The sequence below is a fragment of the Lynx rufus genome, unplaced genomic scaffold, assembly GCF_022079265.1.
Source record: "Lynx rufus isolate CCGP_SWC_20201006 ecotype Redwood Valley unplaced genomic scaffold, mLynRuf1.p SCAF_14, whole genome shotgun sequence".
Classification (NCBI taxonomy): Eukaryota; Metazoa; Chordata; class Mammalia; order Carnivora; family Felidae; genus Lynx; species Lynx rufus.
The window spans coordinates 46114627-46137507 of record NW_025814828.1 but is presented as its reverse complement, the minus strand read 5'-3'; the positions used below and the strand labels follow the sequence as shown (position 1 = coordinate 46137507).

At 35.8% G+C, this 22881-nt stretch overlaps 1 protein-coding gene across 3 annotated transcripts in view; it reads right to left on the bottom strand.

Annotated features, from left to right (window-relative positions):
- Positions 1–22881, bottom strand: part of ATP7A (ATPase copper transporting alpha) — a 194296-nt gene that overhangs the window by 51131 nt on the left and 120284 nt on the right. For 2 of the 3 annotated variants that reach the window (XM_047076262.1, XM_047076260.1), the window contains exons 3-6: positions 20570–21059; positions 19318–20043; positions 10167–10370; positions 7328–7491 (exon numbers count right to left, since the gene is read on the bottom strand). In XM_047076262.1, coding sequence (XP_046932218.1) covers positions 7328–7491; positions 10167–10370; positions 19318–20043; positions 20570–21059 — 1584 coding nt within the window. The remainder of the gene's footprint in view (positions 1–7327; positions 7492–10166; positions 10371–19317; positions 20044–20569; positions 21060–22881) is intronic. The other variant, XM_047076261.1, reaches the window with a different exon arrangement.

Genomic DNA, 22881 nt, shown 5'->3' with positions numbered 1-22881 from the left:
TCCCCCGTTCATGCTCTGTCTCTCTCTGTCCCAAAAATAAATAAAAAACCTTGAAAAAAAATTAAAAAAAAAAGAAAATTGTATTAGAATGCTATTTTTATATAAAATTACATTGAACAAAGATATGGTCCCAGCTGCAACAGGTTAAACAGAAAAGGATCTCACTAAGTCTCCCTCCTCCTGTCACTAGTGATAGAGGATTTGACATCTATTGATTCTTGTATTAAATGTCATGCTTCCCTATAGATTTTTTAGCCATTAGTATTACTTTTAGTGAAGGTTAATGGATGACAAAAGTGTTATACCTTTGTCTAAAAATGCATTTTGCCTTATGTCTTAGGTGAGGTTACAGTTCAGCTGGGTATTAAATTCTAAAATGGAGTAGCAGAACTTCTGGAATGACCGTGTGTGGAGCTCAGCAAATCCTTTTCCCAAAAAGCAATGATAAAATTGGACAAAAGCTTCAAAAAACAACCATTTAAAGACTCTGGTAAATAACTAAAGAGTATAACAGGTAAATAACTAAAGAGTATAACAAATTACAAAGCATTTATTCAAGAATATGTACTGAAAGAATACCAGTAATGGTAAAGATCTTTGAAAATTCTCCCCTCCATAAAAGCAATAAGAAAACTGGAAAAAAACAACAAACTTTTTCGGAAACTGAAATTACATAAAAGCTTTCAGCAATACAGGAAGCATTTATTCAAGAGAATCAGATGAAACCCAGTGAAACAGCAAGCTATGTGCTATTATATATATTATAATTTTCCTTCTTCTCATCTCCTCCCCTCCAGCTCTGTAGTGGCCATGAAGACCAGCAGCCCACAGTGATGGTGAAAAACAGCATCAGGGAAGCCACCAGAAAGAGCAGAAAATGGTTGGAGCTCCTTCAAAGCCTCATTACTAGGGAACTGTTATTATATGATCTCACTGATGGTTCTCTGAAATATCCCACTTGCAAAGATGTCTGTGTTTGCCCTGACTGGAGCTCAGCGAATTCCCTGGGAGAATTTGTCAAAAACAATTCAAGGTAATTATTAATCTTGTGGCTACCTAAGGCAAGGGATAACAGTTGGAGCAAACAATAGGCTAACCAAAAAGCCTAAAAAGGAAAAACTGGGAAGCAAGATATACATAAGAACTCCAACATATTCTAAAAATCTAGAAGGCCATTCATTCACACGCATAGGGTTGTACATGTCCAAGATTATGCATACTCAGACCTAAAAGGCCCTAACCTCTCACCTCAGGCTGACCAGTAGACTCTGTAGAAGCAGGAAGTAAAGACTAAGGCAATTGACAACTGCATAGCTTGGTGTTGAAGGCATGCACAGAGATCCTCAGCAAAAACTGGGAGATTTATTGGTTCCAAGTATTTAAGTAAATCTCTGTCCAATCATTAGCTGACCACTGAGCTAATCAAGCAGAAACTTCAGTGGCCACACATTAACAAAGAATATAAATTTTATAGAATTATTTCATAAACATCACTAAACAATAACAATGGCAAGTAGCAACAACAACAAACCCTAAGGAGTGGAAAATAACTTTATTTCCAGAGTTGCTACATATTTCCAACAAATAATTGTGAGACATGTGATGAAACAAGAAAGTACGGTCCATATAAAGGGAAAAAAGCAATCAACAGAAATTGTCTCTAAGGAAGCCCAGACATTGGACTTACTAGACAAAGATGTTAAATCAGGTACTGAAAATATATTCAATGAACTAAAAAAAAAAAAAAACAACCCATGTCTAAAGAATTAAAGGAAAATATGAGAACAATGTCTAACCAAAAATAATATCAATAAAGAGAGAGAGATTATTGAAAAGGCCCAATGGACAGTCTGGATTAAAAAGGATAATACCTGAAATGAAAGCATTACTTAGAGGGAAATGTGTAGTTGTAAATGCCAATATTAAAAAATAAAATCTTGGGGCGCCTGGGTGGCGCAGTCGGTTGGGCGTCCGACTTCAGCCAGGTCACGATCTTGCGGTCCATGGGTTCAAGCCCCGCGTCAGGCTCTGGGCTGATGGCTCAGAGCCTGGAGCCTGTTTCCGATTCTGTGTCTCCCTCTCTCTCTGCCCCTCCCCCGTTCATGCTCTCTCTCTGTCCCAAAAATAAATAAAAACGTTGAAAAAAAAATTAAAAAAAATAATAATAAAATCTCAAATAAATGACCTAACCTTCCACCTTAAGGAACTAGACAAGAAGAGCAAACTAAACGTAAAGCAAGCAAAGGGAAGAAAATTAAAAATGAAAGTGGAAATTCACAAAAGAGAGAACAGAGAAAATTAACAAAACCAAAAATTGTTTGTCTGAAAAGGCTGACAATGGGGCGCCTGGGTGGCGCAGTCGGTTAAGCGTCCGACTTCAGCCAGGTCACGATCTCGCGGTCTGTGAGTTCGAGCCCCGCGTCGGGCTCTGGGCTGATGACTCAGAGCCTGGAGCCTGTTTCCGATGCTGTGTCTCCCTCTCTCTCTGCCCCTCCCCCGTTCATGCTCTGTCTCTCTTTGTCCCAAAAATAAATAAACGTTGAAAAGGCTGACAAAATTGACAAAATTTGGCTAGACTGAACAAGGAGAAAAAGAAAGAAGACTCAAATGCTTAATATTAAGAATGAAGAGTGACATGAGGTTTCTTTTTTGGGTTGACAAAAATGTTTTAAAATTACATACAGTGACAATTGCAACTCTGTGGATATACAAAAACTACTGAATTAGGGGAACCTGGGGGGCTCAGTCAGTTAAGCATCTGACTTCAGCTCAGGTCATGATCTCATAGTTTGTGAGTTCGAGCCCCACATCAGGCTCCATGCTGACAGCTCAGAGCCTGGAGCCTGCTTCGGATTCTGCATCTCCCTCTCTCTCTGCCCCTCCCCGGCTCACACTCTGTCTCTCTCTCCAAAATGAATAAACATAAAATTTTTTTTTAAAAAACACTGAATCGTACACTTAAAGCATGAGTTTTATAGTATGTGAATAGTATTTCAATAAAGCTATTAATTGTCAGAAGTCTTTAAAAAATAAAAGCCCATGGGGGTGCCTGCCTGGATCAGTTGGTGAAGTATGCAGCTCTTGATCTCGGGATTGTGGGTTCAAACCCCGTGTTGGGTATAGAGATTAATTAAAAATAAAATCTTTCAGGGGAGCCTGGGTGGCTCAGTCAGTTAAGCGGCCGACTTCAGCTCAGGTCATGATCTTGTGGTCCATAAGTTCGAGTCCCGCGTCAGGCTCTGTGCTGACAGCTCAGAGCCTGGAGCCTGTTTCAGATTCTGTGTCTCCCTCTCTCTGACCCTCCCCCATTCATGCTCTGTCTCTCTCTGTCTCAAAAATAAATAAACGTTAAAAAAAATTTTTTTAATAAAATCTTTTAAAAATTTTAAATATTTAAAATTTTTAAATTTAAAATGTTAATACTACCCAAAGCTATCTACACATTCAATGCAATCCCAATCAAAATTGCACCAGCATTCTTCTCGAAGCTAGAACAAGCAATCCTAAAATTTGTATGGAAACACAAAAGACCCCGCATAGCCAAAGTAATTTTGAAGAAGACGATCAAAGCGGGAGGCATCACAATCCCAGATTTAGCCTCTACTACAAAGCTGTAGTCATCAAGACAGCATGGTATTGGCACAAATACAGACACATAGACCAATGGAATAGAATAGAAACCCCAGAAGTAGACCCACAAAAGTATGGCCAACTAATCTTTGACACAGCAGGAAAGAATATCCAATGGATAAAAGACAGTCTCTTTAACAAATGGTGCTGGGAGAACTGGACAGCAACATGCAGAAGGATGAAACTAGACCACTTTCTTACACCATTCACAAAAACAAACTCAAAATGGATGAAGGACCTGAATGTGAGACAGGAAACCATCAAAACCCTAGAGGAGGAAGCAGGAAAAGACCTCTCTGACCTCAGCCGTAGCAATTTCTTACTTGACACATCCCCAAAGGCAAGGGAATTAAAAGCAAAAATGAACTACTGGGACCTCATGAAGATAAAGAGCTTCTGCACAGCAAAGGTAACAATCAACAAAACTAAAAGGCAACCAATGGAATGGGAAAAGGTATTTGCAAATGACATATAGGACAAAGGGCTGGTATCCAAAACCTATAAAGAGCTCACCAAACTGCACACCCAAAAAACAAATAATCCAGTGAAGAAATGGGCAGAAGACATGAATAGACACTTCTCTAAAGAAGACATCCATTGCCACGTAGTATTCCATTGTGTATATAAACCACAATTTCTTTATCCATTCATCAGTTGATGGACATTTAGGGTGTATGGAAACCAATTTGTCAATAAACTTCATATAAAAAAAAAAAAAAAAAAAGACATCCAGATGGCCAACAGGCACATGAAAAGATGCTCAACGTCACTCCCCATCAGGGAAATACAAATCAAAACCACACTCAGATACCGCTTCATGCCAGTCAGAGTGGCTAAAAGGAACAAATCAGGAGACTATAGATGCTGGAGAGGATGTGGAGAAACGGGAACCCCCTTGCACTGTTGGTGGGAATGCAAACTGGTGCAGCCACTCTGGAAAACAGTGTGGAGGTTCCTCAAAAAATTCAAAATAGATCTACCGTGTGACCCAGCAATAGCACTGCTAGGAATTTATCCAAGTGATACAGGAGTGCTGATGCATAGGGGCACTTGTATCCCAATGTTTATAGCAGCACTTTCAACAATAGCCAAATCATGGAAAGAGCCTAAATGTCCATCAACTGATGAATGGATAAAGAAATTGTGGTTTATATACATAATGGAATACTACGTGGAAATGAGAAAGAATGAAATATGGCCTTTTGTGGCAACGTGGATGGAACTAGAGTGTTATGCTAAGTGAAGTAAGTCATACAGAGAAAGACAGATACCATATGGTTTCACTCTTATGTGGATTCTGAGAAACTTAACAGAAGACCATGGGGGAGGGGAAGGAAAAAAAAAAAGGTTAGAGAGGGAGGAAGCCAAAATATAAGAGACTTAAAAACTGAGAACAAACTGAGGGCTGATGGGGGGTGCGAGGGAGAGGAGGGTGGGTGATGGGTACTGAGGAGGGCACCAGTTGGGATGAGCACTGGGTGTTGTATGGAAACCAATTTGACAATAAATTTCATGTTTAAAAAAATTTTTTAATAAATAAAAAATAAAAATCTACCCATTCTTTTTAATAGCTGCTTCATATCTCACTGCATGGACATATCATAATTTATGTATCTAGTCCCCAGTGATTGACATTTAGGTTTTTCCTATCTTTTGCCATATTAAAAAAACAGGGGGTGCTTGGGTGGCTCAGTTGGTTGAGCACCCAACTCTTGATTTCATCTCAGGTCATGATCCCAGGGTCATAGGATTAAGCCCTGCTTCGGGCTCTGCACTGAACGTGGAACCTGCTTAAGATTCTCCCTCTCCTTCCCTCCCTCCCCCCACCCCGCTCTTTCTCTCTCTCTCTCTCCCTCTGGCCCACTACCCCACTACCACTCTCTGTCTCTTGCTCTAAAAAATTAATTAATTAATTAATTAAGTCTTGGGGCACCTGAGTGGCTCAGTCGGTTGAGTGTCCAAGTCTTGATTTAGGCTCAGGTCATGATCCCAGGGTCACAGGATCAAGCGTCCCATTGGGCTCCTCACTGAGCGTGGAGACTGCTTGACATTCTTTCTTCCTCTGTCTGTCTCCCTTTGCCCCCTCCCCATCTCCCCCTCTTGTACTCTCTCTAAAAAAAATACTATAAATGAACATCCTTGCACACATGTCATTTCATACATATGGAACTATGTCTGTAGGATAACTTCCTATGAGTATAAAAGGCAAAGGATATGTACAATTTTCCTTTTGATAAATATTGCCAAATTCCCCTGTTGAGAGCTTGTATCAGTTGACCCTCCACCAGCAATATATGAGAGATAACACAATGTTAACAAAATTGTTTTTTATATTTACCAATCTAATAGATGAAAAAGGGCATTTCAATGCAGGTTTAATTTGCTTTATTCTTATAACAAGTGAGGGTGAAGATATTTTCATGTGTTTAAAGTGGTAATGTTTTGGACTGTCTGTGAACTGTCAGTTCATATCCTTTACCATCTCTCTTTTGAGTTGCTGGTTCTTATTGATTTACAACAGTTCTTTGTATATTAAGAAAATTAACCTTCATCTATGATAAGAAATAAACTTTTTTACCTGTTTTTTGACTTCATTTATGGCGTTTTTCCATCCAAAAAGAAATTTTTATGTACATGAATTTATCTATCATTTCTTTTTGGGTTTGTATGATATTTAGAAAGGCCATTTCCACTCTGATATTATTTTTTAAGTGATAGATCAGATGTTATTACTGAGAAAAGCTGGGAAAAGCTTCATAGATAGGGGTGCCTGGGTAGCTCAGTTGGTTAAGCGTCTGACTTCGGTTCAGGTCATGATCTCACAGTTTGTGGGCTCGAGCCCCGTATCAGGCTCTGTGCTGACAGCTCGGAGCCTGGAGCCTGCTTCAGATTCTGTGTCTCCCTCTCTCTCTGCCCCTCCCCAACTTGTGCTCTGTCTCTCTCTCTCTCTTAAAAATAAACATTAAAAAAATTGGTTTTTAAAGATTCACAGATATTCCCTACTAGTTTTGCAACTTTATGAATCTAAAATTATTCACACAACAGACTTATGTATAGTAAAACAAATACACTAAAATGTTAATAGAGAATCTAGGTGGTGTGTACAAGGGTGTCCATTGTACAATTCTTTAGATTTTCTTGATGTCTGAAGTTTTTATACTAAAATACTGGGAAAAGGGCACTAAATACTTCTTGTAATTTCATGGTTTTATTTTTTATATTCAAATTTTTGATTGAGCTGATACTAATTTTGGTACAGGGTTAAATTTTTTGTTTTAATTGTTTAAGGTATACAAATAAAACTCAATTTGCTGGATTGGAGAAAATGACCATTGTAAACCAATATGCTTTCCACCTGGTTTTTTGACTTCATTTACAAAATTTCAGTCTTCAATGCATCTGAATCTTTTCTTTTCTATGCTGATAGGATCATACTATATTTTAAAAGTCGGTTTTTATTTATTTATTCAAACCTAATTCTTCTTTGTTGGTTCTTAATAAACATATGATTATCTCTTATATTCCAGGCTTAAAGGCCACCATTAAGTCATATCTTATCCTTCTATTTTCCAGTTTCCTTAATTTTCCTTTTATGCTTTATTTTCCCAACCCTTAAATAACTTCGGAACTATTTTTGGAATCTTTCCCCCGAGTTTTTCCTGGAAATTTTATTAATTACACAAAAATGATTACTTACAACAAGTTCCAAAACACCATCTCCTTCACCAGCATTTTCTATCATAGTGGCTCCAAATCCAAGCTCTCGGATGAACTCAGCTATCACTGGGGGTTGTATAACAGCAGGATTATATCTCACTTCTGCCTTGCCAGCCATCAGAGCCACAAGTACAGAATATATTCCTGGAAGCATTGATAAGAAAAATAACTGAGATAATATCCTTATAAAAAGAGGAATGTTATAATAATTTCTTCATTTGTGAAAGGATTAAAGTGAATCTAGAAAAAATTATTACTTAACTGTTATACAGTCTTGAACCTAAACCAAATAAAACTAGTTGAAAGAGGGCCTTATTTTCTGAAACTTTTTATTATGGACAATTTCAATTATACATATACAAAAGAGAACAACATAATAAACTTTATATAACCACCACCCAGTGTCAACAATTATCAATAATACTGGGGCTGATCCTGTTTCATCTATATTCCTATCCTCTTACTTACTGTACTCTACTCTGATGATTTTGAAGCAAAACCCACATAACATATCATTTCACATGTAAATATTTAAATATGTATCTCTAAAAGACTCTTCTCTCAAAAAAAAAATCCATAATACCATTATCACACCTGAAGTAAGTCCTCAATATCACCAAATATCCATGCAGAATTCACATTTCCAGAATTGTCTTATAACTGTTTATTTAACACAGTTGTTTTTTTGAAATGGGATCCAAATCATACCCATCAATTGCAACAGGTTGAGACCTTAACATGTAATTATAGGGCATTTGTAGAAACTAATAAGACCTAGAGAAAGGAACTCATGCACTTAAGGAAATCACTGCAATTATAGTAAGGAATCTAAGAATGTACCAACATGCATATTATAACAATATCAAATAAAAGTCATTTCTTAAGATTATCCAATTTTACTGTCTTGCACACACTAATATAAAGTGCTCTTATTCCTAGGGAGAAAGTGCCATACAACTTGTTAACAGAACAAAGGAGTTCATTTTATGGCAGTCATCCTGTTTTCTCATGCAAGCCTTTTATTAACAACCATCCTACTTCTCTAGGCCAGCTATTGATGTCATTTCTAGGAAGAAAATTAATTCTGCATAGCAAAAATGACAGCTCTTTCTACGAATCTGTGGCACTTGGTGGCTACCTGACAGGAAATGGGGATCAACAGACCATAGGTCAACTGTGGAGTTTGATAAAAAGAAAATAATATTAATTTAATCATAGTTTTAAATAAGAAAACAGAGAACCTATATAATCTAAGTTTTCTATATAAAGTACTTACACTCTGGGCTTTGTGGATACCAAATAATTCAGAGGATCAGCTCATAGGAAAGTGTCAGTAAAAGGAGTAGGGTATAAAGAAAGTAGGAAAAATCTTTTTGTTTCAGTGGATATAATCTATAGCCAAATAGAAATAGAAGGGAAAATCTGACTTTTCAAAAATAGGTTTCATACTTACATAAATTATGGATAATTTTTAAACTCTTACTTTAAATTATAATTAGAACTCTATTCATTTTCAGAAATATAATGCAAACTAAACTTAGAGATGGCCAGTGTTACTTAGTTTTTTAAAAAGTGAATATAGTGATCCCAGCTAGGCTAATGGTAGTCCTAATTGGGTAAAGAAGTGATAAAGGGGAGAGTGGGGAGTAACTAGAAGAATCAGCACAATGAATTTTTAAAAAAAGATTCATAATTGGTATAGGCATTGCTTGTCTCATGAAAAAGGCTATTTCTGAATTGCCCAAACATAGTTGGTTCTGAAATTAAACAGGAACCTTACAAACTTCTTTTGCTTTCATATGTTTGCAACCTCCCTCCTTCCCTGTTTTAATCAATTGAAGTGTAATATAAGCTTTAGCCTCAACTGCATTCTAATTAGAATGGAGACTGAAATGGCATGCAAATATGACACAATGCAGATAAGGTTAATAATGGAATTGCCTCTGTATAACAAACATTTTGTTATAAAATTCTGGCCTTTATATAAAAGGTGATTCTATGGGCCACAGGTCTGTATTATTATTATATACTGTGAGTTATTTCCCCACAATAGAGGGAATAAACTGATACTAATCTTATTTATTTGGCCCTTGTGACTAACAGCATGTATTAAGAAACCTGGGACTAGGGCTGCTGAAGTACCAAACCTATGATTTCAGTTTCATTAAACATAACCGCATATATCTATGGCTAACAAATCTTATGCCACAGTATGAAGTTTTATATGAATATGACTTCAAACTTATAAGGTAAAACATTTGGGTATGACTGAATAAAAAAAAGTACTCTGTAAATTTTCTAAGATTTTGTAACCTAGCATTAAAATTTATCACAATAACTTTTTAACATCTTTACTGCAAAGATCAGTGATCATACTGTTGGAAGAGAATAATATAATTCTAAACAAACTTGGTTTTGATCTGGTTGGTTCAAGTATAGTAATATTGAAACTTATGGACTGTAGTTATTTTTAAGCATAGCTTTATCAGAAAATTTGTATGTTTTTCTTAAAATCCATTGCAACCAAGGTCCATAGAGAATAGTCAACTTAAACATTATATTTCCTTCTGCTATTTTCCTACACATTTCATTGATGTTAAAATGTGATCATGAGGTAAACAAGATAGGAACCATATCTAAGGGAACAGAACACAAAAACTGGCTGTCAGAGAGTCAAGGTTGTCCTGCACATCACTGATATAGAGGACTTCATAAGGCCTTGGCAGGAATCACAAAAATTGTTACTAAACACCTGAAAGATCAAAAAAGGACAGTCTTCAATTCAGCACACAAAATAACAGGCTTCAAAAGTGTCTCACCTTCTTCTCGTCTTAAATTCCGTTCAATGTTTGCTACACAGGAAGCACAAGTCATACCAGTGACCTGTATATAACACTTAGACGAAGGCTTTACTTCCCCATCGTGAATTGGTGTCATTGTTTTAGTATAAAATTCATTAGTTGAGGTCAAAAGCGGCACTTCTGATGAGGTCTGAGCTATTATTACCAATGGCTCATTTGTATCTGGTAGACAGGGAAAGATTCTTTTCATTTAAGATATTCTTTAGTTGCATCCTTGTCATTCATCACAATCCACACCTCCAGGTACTGTCAATCCATTCGTTTAAAACCAGCATGGACTTTACACTTTCTAGGAAGTGACTTCAAATACTGCCCATCCCAGTTCTTTGGATCGGAACTAACTGAATAAACAAAACTTTGGTTATACCAAGTTCTTCTAGCTGTTTTCTCTACTGAAAACCCCAGATAAAGAGTAGTTGTTAATGGGCAGCTCTTATTTTTACAATGAATTTTTATCACCATGTTAATGATTTGCATACTACATTAAAGCAATTCATGATACAGTAAGTGGAACAAAAAAGCAATTTACAAAAGAGCATTGCAGTATGATGTCATTTAAAAAGTTTTTGTGTATATGTATATATGAGACTAGGCATAAGAAAATCTGGGAGACTACGTTCCAAAACATTAATGGTGGCTACTTCTGGGGAATGGGGTTAAGGCAGGAACAGAATGACAAACACACACATTTTCTCTACAGACACTTCTGTATTGTTTGAATTTTAAACACTAATATATAGTATATTTTTTTCATTTTTAATTTTGTTAAATATTTATTTATTTTTGAAAGAGAGAAAAAGACACAGAGCATGAGTAGAGGAGGGCAGAGTGAAGAGGGAGACACAGAATCCGTAGCAGTCTCCAGGCTCTGAGCTGTCAACACAGAGCCTGACTTGTAGCTCGAACCCATGAACTGTGAGATCATGACCTGAGTCGAAGTCAGTCCCTTAACCGACTAAGCCACCTAAGCCCCCTTATGGTATTTTTTAAATTAAAATGTCTTTGTGGACAATGGAAGAAAAGACAAGGAGAAAGTCAGCAGTAACCTTCATTTTGTGCAAAGGAATATTTGGAAAATCTCTCCAAAGAATGTTTATGCACTGTGGAACAATGGGAAGCTCCTATCATCCAGAAATTCCCCTGCAGTCTCAGAAAATCTGCTATTCTGTTTTAAGTTTATCCACTGAAGTATTAATCAACTCTAAGAAGGGAAAAGTTATTCTCTCCAGCACACCCGTGCACATGCAAAGAAGCTCAAGATGTTATATTCTCCTGCAGTGATAAAGAGGAAAAGAGGTGATGTGGAAATTTCCAGGTACACCTATCTAACTTGTTATTTATTCCCCTTGGGCAAAAAAACTGGTTCAGGTCTATTTGGCTAACCCACAGAGGAATCCCTGCATAGAAGAGTTGGTTTCCATATGCCAAAGAGGACATCTTTTGCAGAAACTTTAAAAAAAGCCTAACCATTTTCCTAATAAATAATGATCCATACTTCCCAAATCAGTATAATAATGGCTGTTAAATTTTAATGCACACACAATAACCTGGGGGATTTTCTTAAAATACAGGTTCTGATTCAGGACATTTAGGATGGGGCCTGAGATTCTGCACTTCCACCACATTCCCAGGTGATGGCACTACAGCCAGTCTGGATATAGTAAAGGACATTGATCACAACTGACTAGATACTTCCAATTCCAAAATTAGTCAACCTCTGGTCTTAAGAAAATCAATTTTGAAAACTATACTCATTCATTCAAATTATGAGAGCATTATTTAGAACTCAGTAAAATTTACCAACTACTACTGTTATCTTAAAGATTTCAAAAAGGAAGCCCATTTGCCCAAAGGAAATAGCTTTGGCTTTGAAAAATAAAACATTACTTCAATCCAGCCAGGAGTTTATTTCATTCTCTCACAATTACTATTAAGACTTCATATTGAACTTAGACACTAAAAAAAAGTTTATACTGCTAGTTACTTTAGGTCTTGTTCCAGAGTAATTCCGTTATTTCAGGTACCAGAGATAACCTATAATAAAATCTGCAATTTTCACACTCTGGAAGGATAGTACTAAATTAAAATAAGTCATGGAGATACTCCCTTTTAGCTACCTTCGCATGACCTCTCAACAAAGATCCATAAAATTGTGCCCTTTATACCCCAGTGAGTGTGGCAAACAAAAGAGCAAAAACTTCGATCTTCCACAGCAGAAGTGCAGGTGTTAAAAAGCCACACTGAATTAAATGGCTACTCTTCTTCAATTAGATTTTCTATAGCCTGTAGCAACTACTTATGCTTAAGTGAATTCAAAAGGAAGGAAGGTTGACTTTCTTGCACTCGAGGCAATAATCAGAAAAGATTCTAAAAATTTCAAGAAAGGGTTTCCAATCTAATCCTTATAACTAGGATCAATGTGTGAATATGAAGAACACATAATCAGAAAATAGATTAAAAAGAATTTAAAACATCATTTCTGCAATGCACTTTCAAATGACTCAGAAAAAGTGTGTGTGTGTGTTTGTGTGTGTGTGTGTGTGTGTGTGAAGAGAGAAAGAGAATAAAACAAATGTAAAATATTGACAACCAGGGAATGTGACAGAAATTGGTAAACAGGAATTTTTTGTATTGCTCTTGTAGCTTTTCTGTAAGTTTGAAATTAAAAATAACAAAGTTAAAAAAAGGAAAAGAATTTGAGGGTTTTTTTTTTTTTGCTTTAATTGGTTAATGAAGACTTAACTTCATATTTGTCTTTTTAAGAGAATGATGAGATTGATGGTCATGATAAAAATATACCTCCCATGCAAGGGTGGTTCCATATTTGCAAGTCAACCAATGTGATCCATCACATCAATACAAGAAAGGATAAAAACCATATGATCAATTCAGTAAATGCAGAAAAAGCATTTGACAAAGTACAACATCCATTCATCATAAAAACCCTCAAAAAAGTAGATCTAGAGGAAAAATACCTCAACATAATAAATGCTTTATATGAAAAACCCACAACATCATACCCTATGGTGAAAAACTGAGAGACTTTTTCCCCTAAGATCAGGAACAAGACAACGATGTTTGTTCTCACCACTTTTATTCAAAATAGTACTGGAAGTCCCAGCCACAGCATCAGACAACAGAAAGAAATAAAAGGCATCCAAATTGGCAAGGAAGAAGGAAAACTTTCACTGTTTGCAGAAGACATGATACTATAGAGAAAACCCTACAGTCCACCAAAAAACTACTAGAACTGATAAATGAATTCAGTAAGGTTGTAGGATACGAAATCGATGTACAGAAATCTGTTGCATTTCTATACACCAATAATGAAGCAGCATAAAAACAAATTAAGAAAGCAATTCCATTTACAATTGCATCAAAAATAATAAAATACCTAGGAATAAACTTAACCAAATAGGTAAAACACCTGTACTCTGAAAACTATAAAATATTGATGAAAGAAATAGAAAACAACACAAAGAAATGGAAAAACATTCCATGCCCACGGACTGAAAGAATAATGTTAAAATGTCTATACTACTCAAAGCAATCTTACACATTCAATGCAATCCCTATCAAAATACACACATTTTTCACAGAACTAGAACAAACAATCCTATAATTTGTATAGAATCACAAAAGACCCTGACGAGTCAAAGCAATCTTGAAAAAGAAAAACAAAACTGGAGGTATCACAATACCATACTTCAAGTTATATTACAAAGATGTAGTAGGAAAAACAGTATGGTACTGGCACAGAAATAGACATACAAATCAACAGAAAAGAATAGAAAGCCCAGAAATAAACCCACAATTAAATGGTCTATCAATCTCTGACAAAGGAAGAAAGAATATGCAATGGAAAAAAGACAGTATCTTCAACAAATGGCACTGGAAAAACTGGACAGCTACACACATAAGAATGAAACTGGACCACTTTCTTATACCATACACAAAAATTAATTCAAAATGGATGAAAGACCTAAATGTGAGACCTGAAACAATAAAAATCCTAGAAGAGAACACAAGTGGTAACTTCGCTGACAATGGACATAGCAACTTTTTTCTAGACATGTCTCCTGAGGCAAGGGAAACCAAATGAACAATAAGTAATTGAGACTACATCAAAATAAAAAGCTTCTGCACAGCGAAGGAAACAATCAACAAAACTAAAAGGCAACCTACAGAATGGGAGAAGAGATTCGCAAATGGCATACATGATAAAGCGTTAGTGTCCAAAATCTATAAAGATTTATCTAACTCAACACCCAAAAAACAAATAATCCAATTACAAAATGGGAAGAAGACATGAACAGACATTTCTCCAAAGACGACACAGAGATGGCCAACAGACAGATGAAAAGATGCTCATCATCACTTACCATGAGGGAAATGAAAATCAAAACTACAATGAGGTATTACCTTACACCTGTCAGAATGGCTAAAATCAACAACACAAGAAACAACAGATGTTGGCAAGGATGTGGAGAAAGGGGAACCCTCTTGCACTGTTGGTGGGAATGCAAACTGGTACAGACACTGTGGAAAACAGTACGGAGGTTCCTCAAAAATTAAAAATAGAATTACCCTATGATCCAGAAATTGCACTATTATGTATTTACCCAGAGGATACAAAAACACTAATTCAAAGGGATACATGCACTCCAATGTTTACAGCAACATTATTTACAATATCTAAATTATGGAAACAGGCCAAGTATCCACTGATTGATGAATGGATAAAGAATGTGTGGTATATATATACAATGGAATTTAAGCCATAAGAAATGAAATCTTGCTATGTGCAATGACATCGATGGAGCAAGAGAGTATAATGATAAGGGAAATAAATTTGTCAGACAAAGACAAATACCATATGATTTCACTCATGTGTGGAATTTAAGAAGCAAAATAAATGAAGAAAGGGACAAAAAAGAGACAAATTAAAAAGAGACTCTTAATTATAAACAGTTGGTTACAGAGAGGGTGTTGGGAGGATGGGTTAAGTAGGTGATGGGGATTAAGGAGTGTACTTGTGATGAGCACCAGGTGAAATATGAATTGTTGAATCACTATATTTCACACCTGAAACTAATATAACGCTATGTTAACTATGCCAGAATTAAAATGTTAAAAAATTAAATTAAAAAAAGAATTCACCAATGAAGAAAGAAAACACCTCGCATTTTTCTCACTGTCTCTTTTAACTTTTACAATCCACCCAGGATTAGAATGACATAAAGACAAAATGTGCCAACCCCTCTCTGTCTGGGAAGAGGTTATAGTGATAGACTGTGAGGCCAGATCAGCACTGACAATGACATTCAGAAAATGGGTAGCCACCATTCTGATGGCATTTTAAACTATGATCTCTAGAAGAAATATAGAATGCAATCATTTGATATCAACCTTTTATCATAAAAATATGGGTCACCATAGTCACAACTCTATCAGTTCTTTTATGGTGACCCTCATTGTGCCAAGGTTTTTTACCTATTCATGATGGCCTTTAATGTATTTGTTATGACCCCTAACACATGTAAGGCACATATCAAGCTCCTAATAATTATTCGTTGAACAATTAATTCCTGGGACCCTTGAGTTGGTTGAGGTAAAAACCATTGTTAAAAGTTAATGAATATGTTGTATTCATGGATCCTGAGGGCTAGGCAGATGACATAGTACTACTAGAGACTATCAAGTACTCTTGAATTCCACTTACTAGTCTGACCAAAATTTCTCCTATTGCTCGAGTTCATCTTTGAAGCCATGTAAGGTAGTTGGAAAGTTGCTTTTACTCTGCTCACATCGGTTATATAAAAATTCTTTTTTTTGAGAGAGAAAGAGAGAGGGTGCAAGTGAATGAGAGGCAGAGAGAGAGAGAGAGAGAATCCCAGGAGGGGCAGAGAAAGAGGGGGCCGGGGAGAGAGACAGAGAGAGAGGGAGAGAGAGAAAGGGAGAGAGAGAGAGAAACAGGGCTCACTCAAAGCGGGGCTCATGCTCACCCAAAGCAGGGCTTGTGGTCAATCATAGTGGGCTCGAGCTCACCTAAAGTGGGGCTCCAGATCACCCAATGTGGGACTCGAACTCACCTACCATGAGATCATGACCTGAGCCAAAGTCAGATGCTTAACAACTGAGCCACCTAGGCACTCTGCTACATAAAATTCTTAAATGCCATTTTAAATTGTATCATTTCATATTATATTATCATTGTATTAAATGAAAAATATTAATATAGATTTAATTCAGAGTTTATTTATAGAGGTCCATGCAGCAAATTATTTACACCAGTGCTTCTAAAACTTCAATGCACGTATGAATTACCTGGAGAGCTTATAAAAATCAAAATGTAGATTTTTATTTAATGGGTGTGCAGTGGGTCAGAGAGTCTACAGTTCTATCAAGCTCCCAGAGATGCTGCCGCTACTGCTGCTCTGTGAACCATTTTCAGCTGCAAAAATACAGACCCAAATGAATAGGACAAATGCCATTTTGGGGGTCCAGTCTAAATGTCTGTGAGATCCCTGCTTACAATAATACCAGATGCCAGATTTGACTGTAAAAAATATTTCACTTTTATACTATATGTGGTATGAGTTGATATGATTTGAGTTCCTATATTTAAGAGGCATAGGCATAGAAATAGCACAGTGTAAGTAACTTGTTTGATTGATATTGATGTAAGCCAAACTTACTTATATGATGTCCATAATGCATTATGTATGGCAAAGTATTTTAGTTTAATAGAAACTCTGAAGAATAATTCAACATTATGGGTTAGCAAAATGTTAATCAATTTCAAATACTGTCATTTTGAAAATTTTAAAAATTATAAGCAATGACTGACACAACTAAATTTTGTCAAAACTAATCTTATTCATTTTTTATGGCTACCTGATATGGTTTCACTTTAATATTTCCAATTAAAATTATGCTTCTGGTTTCATAATTATTTCCTTTTGCAATTATGGATTTTCTATACTTTGTTCAAATTTTTAATACTGGAGGCTTTTCAACAGTTCAGTATTCTATATTAATTTTCTAATAAGGAATTATGTATCTCTTTTTTAGAGCAAAATCATTCTGGTCTTTTGAGATTTTCTTTATTAAAGTGAGAATTCTAGGTGGCAATGTAAAATGGGTCAACCACTTTGGAAAAGTATGGCAATTCCTGAAAAAGTTAATCATATTCACCCTATGACCCAGAAATTGCACTCTTAGGTATATACTCAGGAGAAATAAAAACATACATTCAAGTAAAAACTCATACACAAATGTTCATAGCAGCATTATTCTTAAAAGCCAAGGATGGAAATAACTTTCCAAATTTCCACCAACTGTTGAATGGAGAAACAAAATTTTATATATATATATATATATATATATATATATATATATATATATTAGCAGTGACTGCTAATGGGTACAGGGTTTCTTCTGCAGGTGATATAAATGTTATAAAATTAGATAGTGGTAACGGCTGCAAAACTCTGAATATACTAAGAACCACTGGATTGTATACTTTTAAAAGGGTGAATTCTGGGACACCTGGGTGGCTTAGTCAGTTAAGTGTCTGACTCTTGATTTTTTGGCTCAGGTCACGATCCTAGGGTCATGGAATCAAGCTGTGCATGGGGCTCCGCACTGAGCACGCAGCCTGCTTGAGACTCTGTCTCTCCCTCTGCTCCTCTCCCCAACTCTCTCTCTAAATTAAAAGAAAAAAAGATTTTTAAGAAAAAAATTTTAAGGGTGAATTTTATGACATACAAACTATATCTTGACATTAAAAAGTGAGAATTCTATAATTTCTACCATTTGTCATGAATATGAAAATCAAGAATAGTTAGTATGTCTCTGGGTCCTCTTCCACTGATATTTATCTACCATAATAATTTGAGCATGTGTTTAATATAAATTTTTATGCTTCTCAGTTTTATTGAGCTTGAAAAACAAATATTGTTACTTGTAATGTAATGATATCCTTCATTCTGATCAGAATTGCAAAAGTTAATAACATGGTCTAGAAATTAGTTATACAACTTTTCTATTTTATTTACAGCAAGAAATTTCATTAGGGCATTTCCAGTTTAATTCAAGGCTAGATTATATTGTAGTTTAAAAGAACAAGTGGGGCACCTGGGTGGTTCAGTCAGTTAAGCTTCCGACTTTGGCTCAGATCATGATCTCACAGTTCGTGGGTTTGAGGTTCACATTAGGCTCTGTGCTGACAGCTCAGAGCTTGGAGCCTGCTTCACATTCTGTGTGTCCCTCTTTCTCTACCCCTCCCCCACTCATGCTGTCTCTCTCCTTCAAACATAAATAAACATTAAAAATAAATAAATAAAAATAAATAAAACAACAAGTTCACATAGGCAAATTCCATGCACTATTCATTTTTGGTTTCAGTTCAAGGTAAGAGCTGTCAGGAAATAGAAAGACTTTGAGGCAGTTCAAGAGTCAGTTTCATTTGAATGCCTAAATTTAAAACTACAGTTAAAATTCTATTATTTATTTCTACCTTTTTTCTTTTCAAAATAGCATTTGCTTCTCCCATCATACATACATATATCCTTGTCACATAAAACTTAAAACACATAGGAAAGCACAATGAAAAAAATATCACCTTTATCCTACCACTCATATAATAACCACTGTTAAAATTTTAGTTCATGTCCTGCCAGGAATTTTATTCACTCATATACATAAATAATATATACATGGTATAAATCCTTATACATGTGTTTATAATATTTTGATCATGCTGAATATACAGATTTTTAGCTTTTATTTTTTCATTTAACAAAATATCTCAGACACTTTCCTGTGGCATTAAGTATCTTTAATACTCTAATTTTTTATGGCTTCATAGCATTTCAGCATATGGATGTATCATGATATAATGTTTTTAGTTTTTAAATATTGTAGATAATTATTCAAACATCCTTAGGCATTTTTGTATACACTGCTGACTACCTCTATAAGATTTACTTCCAAAAACCAGAACTGCAGTGCCTATTGCTCATTATTTATTATTGATGAAAGCCAAATAATCCAAATTAGAAGATAAAAAAACATTAAGGGAATCTGAGAAAAAAGTAATAATTACCTGACAAGGCAGCATCAAATCCCATGTCTTCTATTGCTTCTCTCAAGGTCTCTGGAGAAGTTAGTAGAGGATCATACTCAACAGTCCCATTGCCATTTGCAAGAGATACTCGTATGGATTTTACACCTGCCCTTTTTGATATGACACCCTCAATAGACTGCACACAAGAATTACAAGTCATGCCACCAATGTTTATCACAGTTTCTTGAGTCAGAGGATGGCTTACTGTGTTCAAAGGAATCTTTTGAAGAGATGAGCTGGAGGGAGAGTTTGAGGTACTTTCAACTTCACTTGTAATACTAACTTTGTATTTCCCTGGTGAGATGGCCTCTATTGCTTTTCTAAGGGTTTCTGGAGTGACTGAGCTTGCATTGTACTTCACTATGGCAGATCTATTCTCTAAAGAAACTACGATGCTGCTTACATATTGGAGTGTAGATAAAGCACTTTCAATATTTAACACACATGATTTACAATGCATGCCATCTATAATGAAAGTGACTGTTGAATCACTGCTATATGATGGACTCCTTTGCTGTGGTCCTTCTGAGGATTTGACTGGTGTATTCTTTAGACGTTCTATATCAATAGCTCCCAATTTGAGGTACTTGGGCTGTTTTTTGATGAATGCTGGAAAGCCCACGGCTTCAATCTGTTTTTTAATTTCCTCTGCTGTGATAAGACGAGGTTGATAAACAATAGTAGCTTCTTGGTTGTCCAAGGAGACTAGTTAGTGAAAAGAGAAACATTTAATTCAGTTATTCTTAGGCCACTTCAGAGAACATTCTGTAGTTTTCAAATCAATACCACACAAAATTGTTTCTCTGTCTTCACTGTCATTAGCTTTTCTTAAGATAATTCTGTTTTCATAAAATGTTACTGACACAGACTAGAAAAAAGTAAAAAAATATGACTATTTTATCTATGGTCTCCAAGTTTCTGCATGCCTGAACAGAAACAGATTAGAGGTAGAGAGGACCCCAGGCATGTTGAGTTAAAAACACTGAACTCCATGAACTGCCACCCCAGCTACATTTTCTGCTAGTTCAAAACTCATGTAGTTTTTAATTATACATTAGCTTTACCCACATTAATCCTGGGAATATGCACACTGTACCTCAGACTTCAATGAAGCAGTAAGTATTCTAGTCTGTGGATTCAAAACCCATGCTTAAGAGGAAAGCAAAAACTTAAAAGGCCAAAACAGAAAGCTAATCCTTACAAAACAACCAAATACCACCAGATATATTACCTTTAATTCGCTGAACACCTTGCAGCTTCCCAATTTTTCCTTCAATGGTGCTGGTGCATGAATGGCAGGTCATTCCTTCTACTTTCATCTTCAGCATGACTTCACCTACTTGAGCCATACTATAATCTTCACAAGTTCCTGACTTTTTCTCCAGAGTTCCAATATCTAAACTGAGATCCGGAAGCAGCTCTATTATCTGATTGGCATTCAGAATAGAAGGGATTATTGTCACCACTACAGTTCTTTGCTGAGGGGAAATTTTAATGTCTGTCACACCCTTGGTCTTGAGCAACATGCTTTGGATATGGTCCCATGGCAGAGCCAGTGAAGCAGCAACAGTCAGAAACACAGTGTCAGTTAAAACAGGGACAGGGTTAGGATTGTGGAGAACAGCATCAAAGCCCATGTCATCAATAGCTTCCTGGAGGGTCTTTGGAGTCTGTAGTTTAGGGTCATAAATAATAGTTGCATTTTTTTCTTCCAGTGAAACCTTTTGGAAGAGAATTTCAAAAGTCAGTTTAATTCAATTTTATGACCTAGAACTTAAAAAATAGCAATCATCATGCCGCAATCAAGAAGAATGGGACAAATAATTCAACCAAATGGAGTTTCTCTATTAGTTCTCATCTTTACTATTCTCTTTGGAAAGAAACAAAAAAATGTCTCCTGTACTTATAGGAATGATAAACTTGTATGTAGGTGTATGTGACTCAGCTACTGATTAGGCATTTGAAACACACACACAGACAAACACACCCTGGAATTTTACAACAGAGCACAAACAACTCTTTCCTACTATCTCCTTTCACAAATTATTCCAATACTTCACTCTCTATCAATTCAAAGATAATAAAGAAAACAGGATCAGCTGCAGAAAATAAAAGGTGATATGAAGTTTAAATTTTAAGATGTTTGATTAAAATAACTTTGTTCGGAAGAAATGATATAAACATGCTACTGTGTGATTAAAGGCAATGATAGGATTTTGTAGCATATACTCCTATATCCTTCTAAGTCCCTACAGCTTAGTATTCATTTTATTCAAAATAAGAACATCTTTATTGCTTCGCCTGATTCAATGATAAAAATAATGATTGTATTCCTAAAGCTCAGCTACTGTATATAATTTAACTACTACCATGACTGCATGCATATCTGGCTGACATCTTACAAAAATTAATGGTGTAGTCACACACACAAATACATGTGCACACACACACACACACACACTCACTGGGTTGGGAGTCAGAAGATTTGAGTTCCATTGTCAATTCTCCACTTATTAGTCAACACATTCATTAATTCTACCATCTGAAAAATTGGGAAATATGCCCTATAATCTTCTAGAGTTGTTATAAGAGCAAATAGATAGGAAAGTAGTTCTTTGCAGCAGTGAGTTATATAAAGGTAAACACCGAACAAGTAATATTTGTCAAGCACCTATTATATGTGCCAGGAACTGGGATTCTCAAATACAATGGTGAACATGACACAGTCACAGGGAGGAATATTAGCATAGAAAATACAGAAAAGAGACATGTATTTATCCCTGGGAATATGGGTCAGAAAAGCCTTCTTAGGGGAGATAAGACCTGAATGTAAACAAACAAACAGAAATTAGCAAGAATGTATGAGGCAGGAATTCCAGACAAATGGATAAAGTAGATAAAGATGATAAACTGGAGAATGAGGCAACTATTTTACTATGGGGTCCACTTTATGCCAATAATGGTAATTCAGCCTATAGGTAATAGAGAGTCACAAAAAAAGTTAACAAGGGAATGACATGATTGTATTAGCATTTTAGAGAAGAATCATTTTGGAGACACAGCAGATGTGTGTGGGGTGGAATGGAGTGACACAGGATAGGAGATCAGTTAGGAGACTATTGCAATTGTAATAGTGGTACACAGAAGATCTGAATTAAGGCATGAATACTGAGGGTAAAGAAAAAGGGGCAATTCCAAGATACATTTGGGAGGGCAAGAACTAGTAAGGAGATTATAGAGAGTAAAGGAGATGACTATGAGTTATAGGTTTCTGGCCTGGGCCAGTGGATAGATGGTGTTGCCATTAACAGTTATCAGAGAGAGAAGAAAACTGGAGGACGAGGTTGGAGTGGTGGGAAAAGAAAGATGATAAATTTAGTTTTAGACCCAACTGATTTTGAGAGACGGTAGGGGATTAATGTTCTAAAGGCAGTTAAAATATGAGCATTATTATTTTAGATTCCTGGTGAAAATCTTTGTTCCATAAATAAAAGCAACACCAAAATATAATTAAAAGTAATTAAAAGAAGGAAATCTCACTTT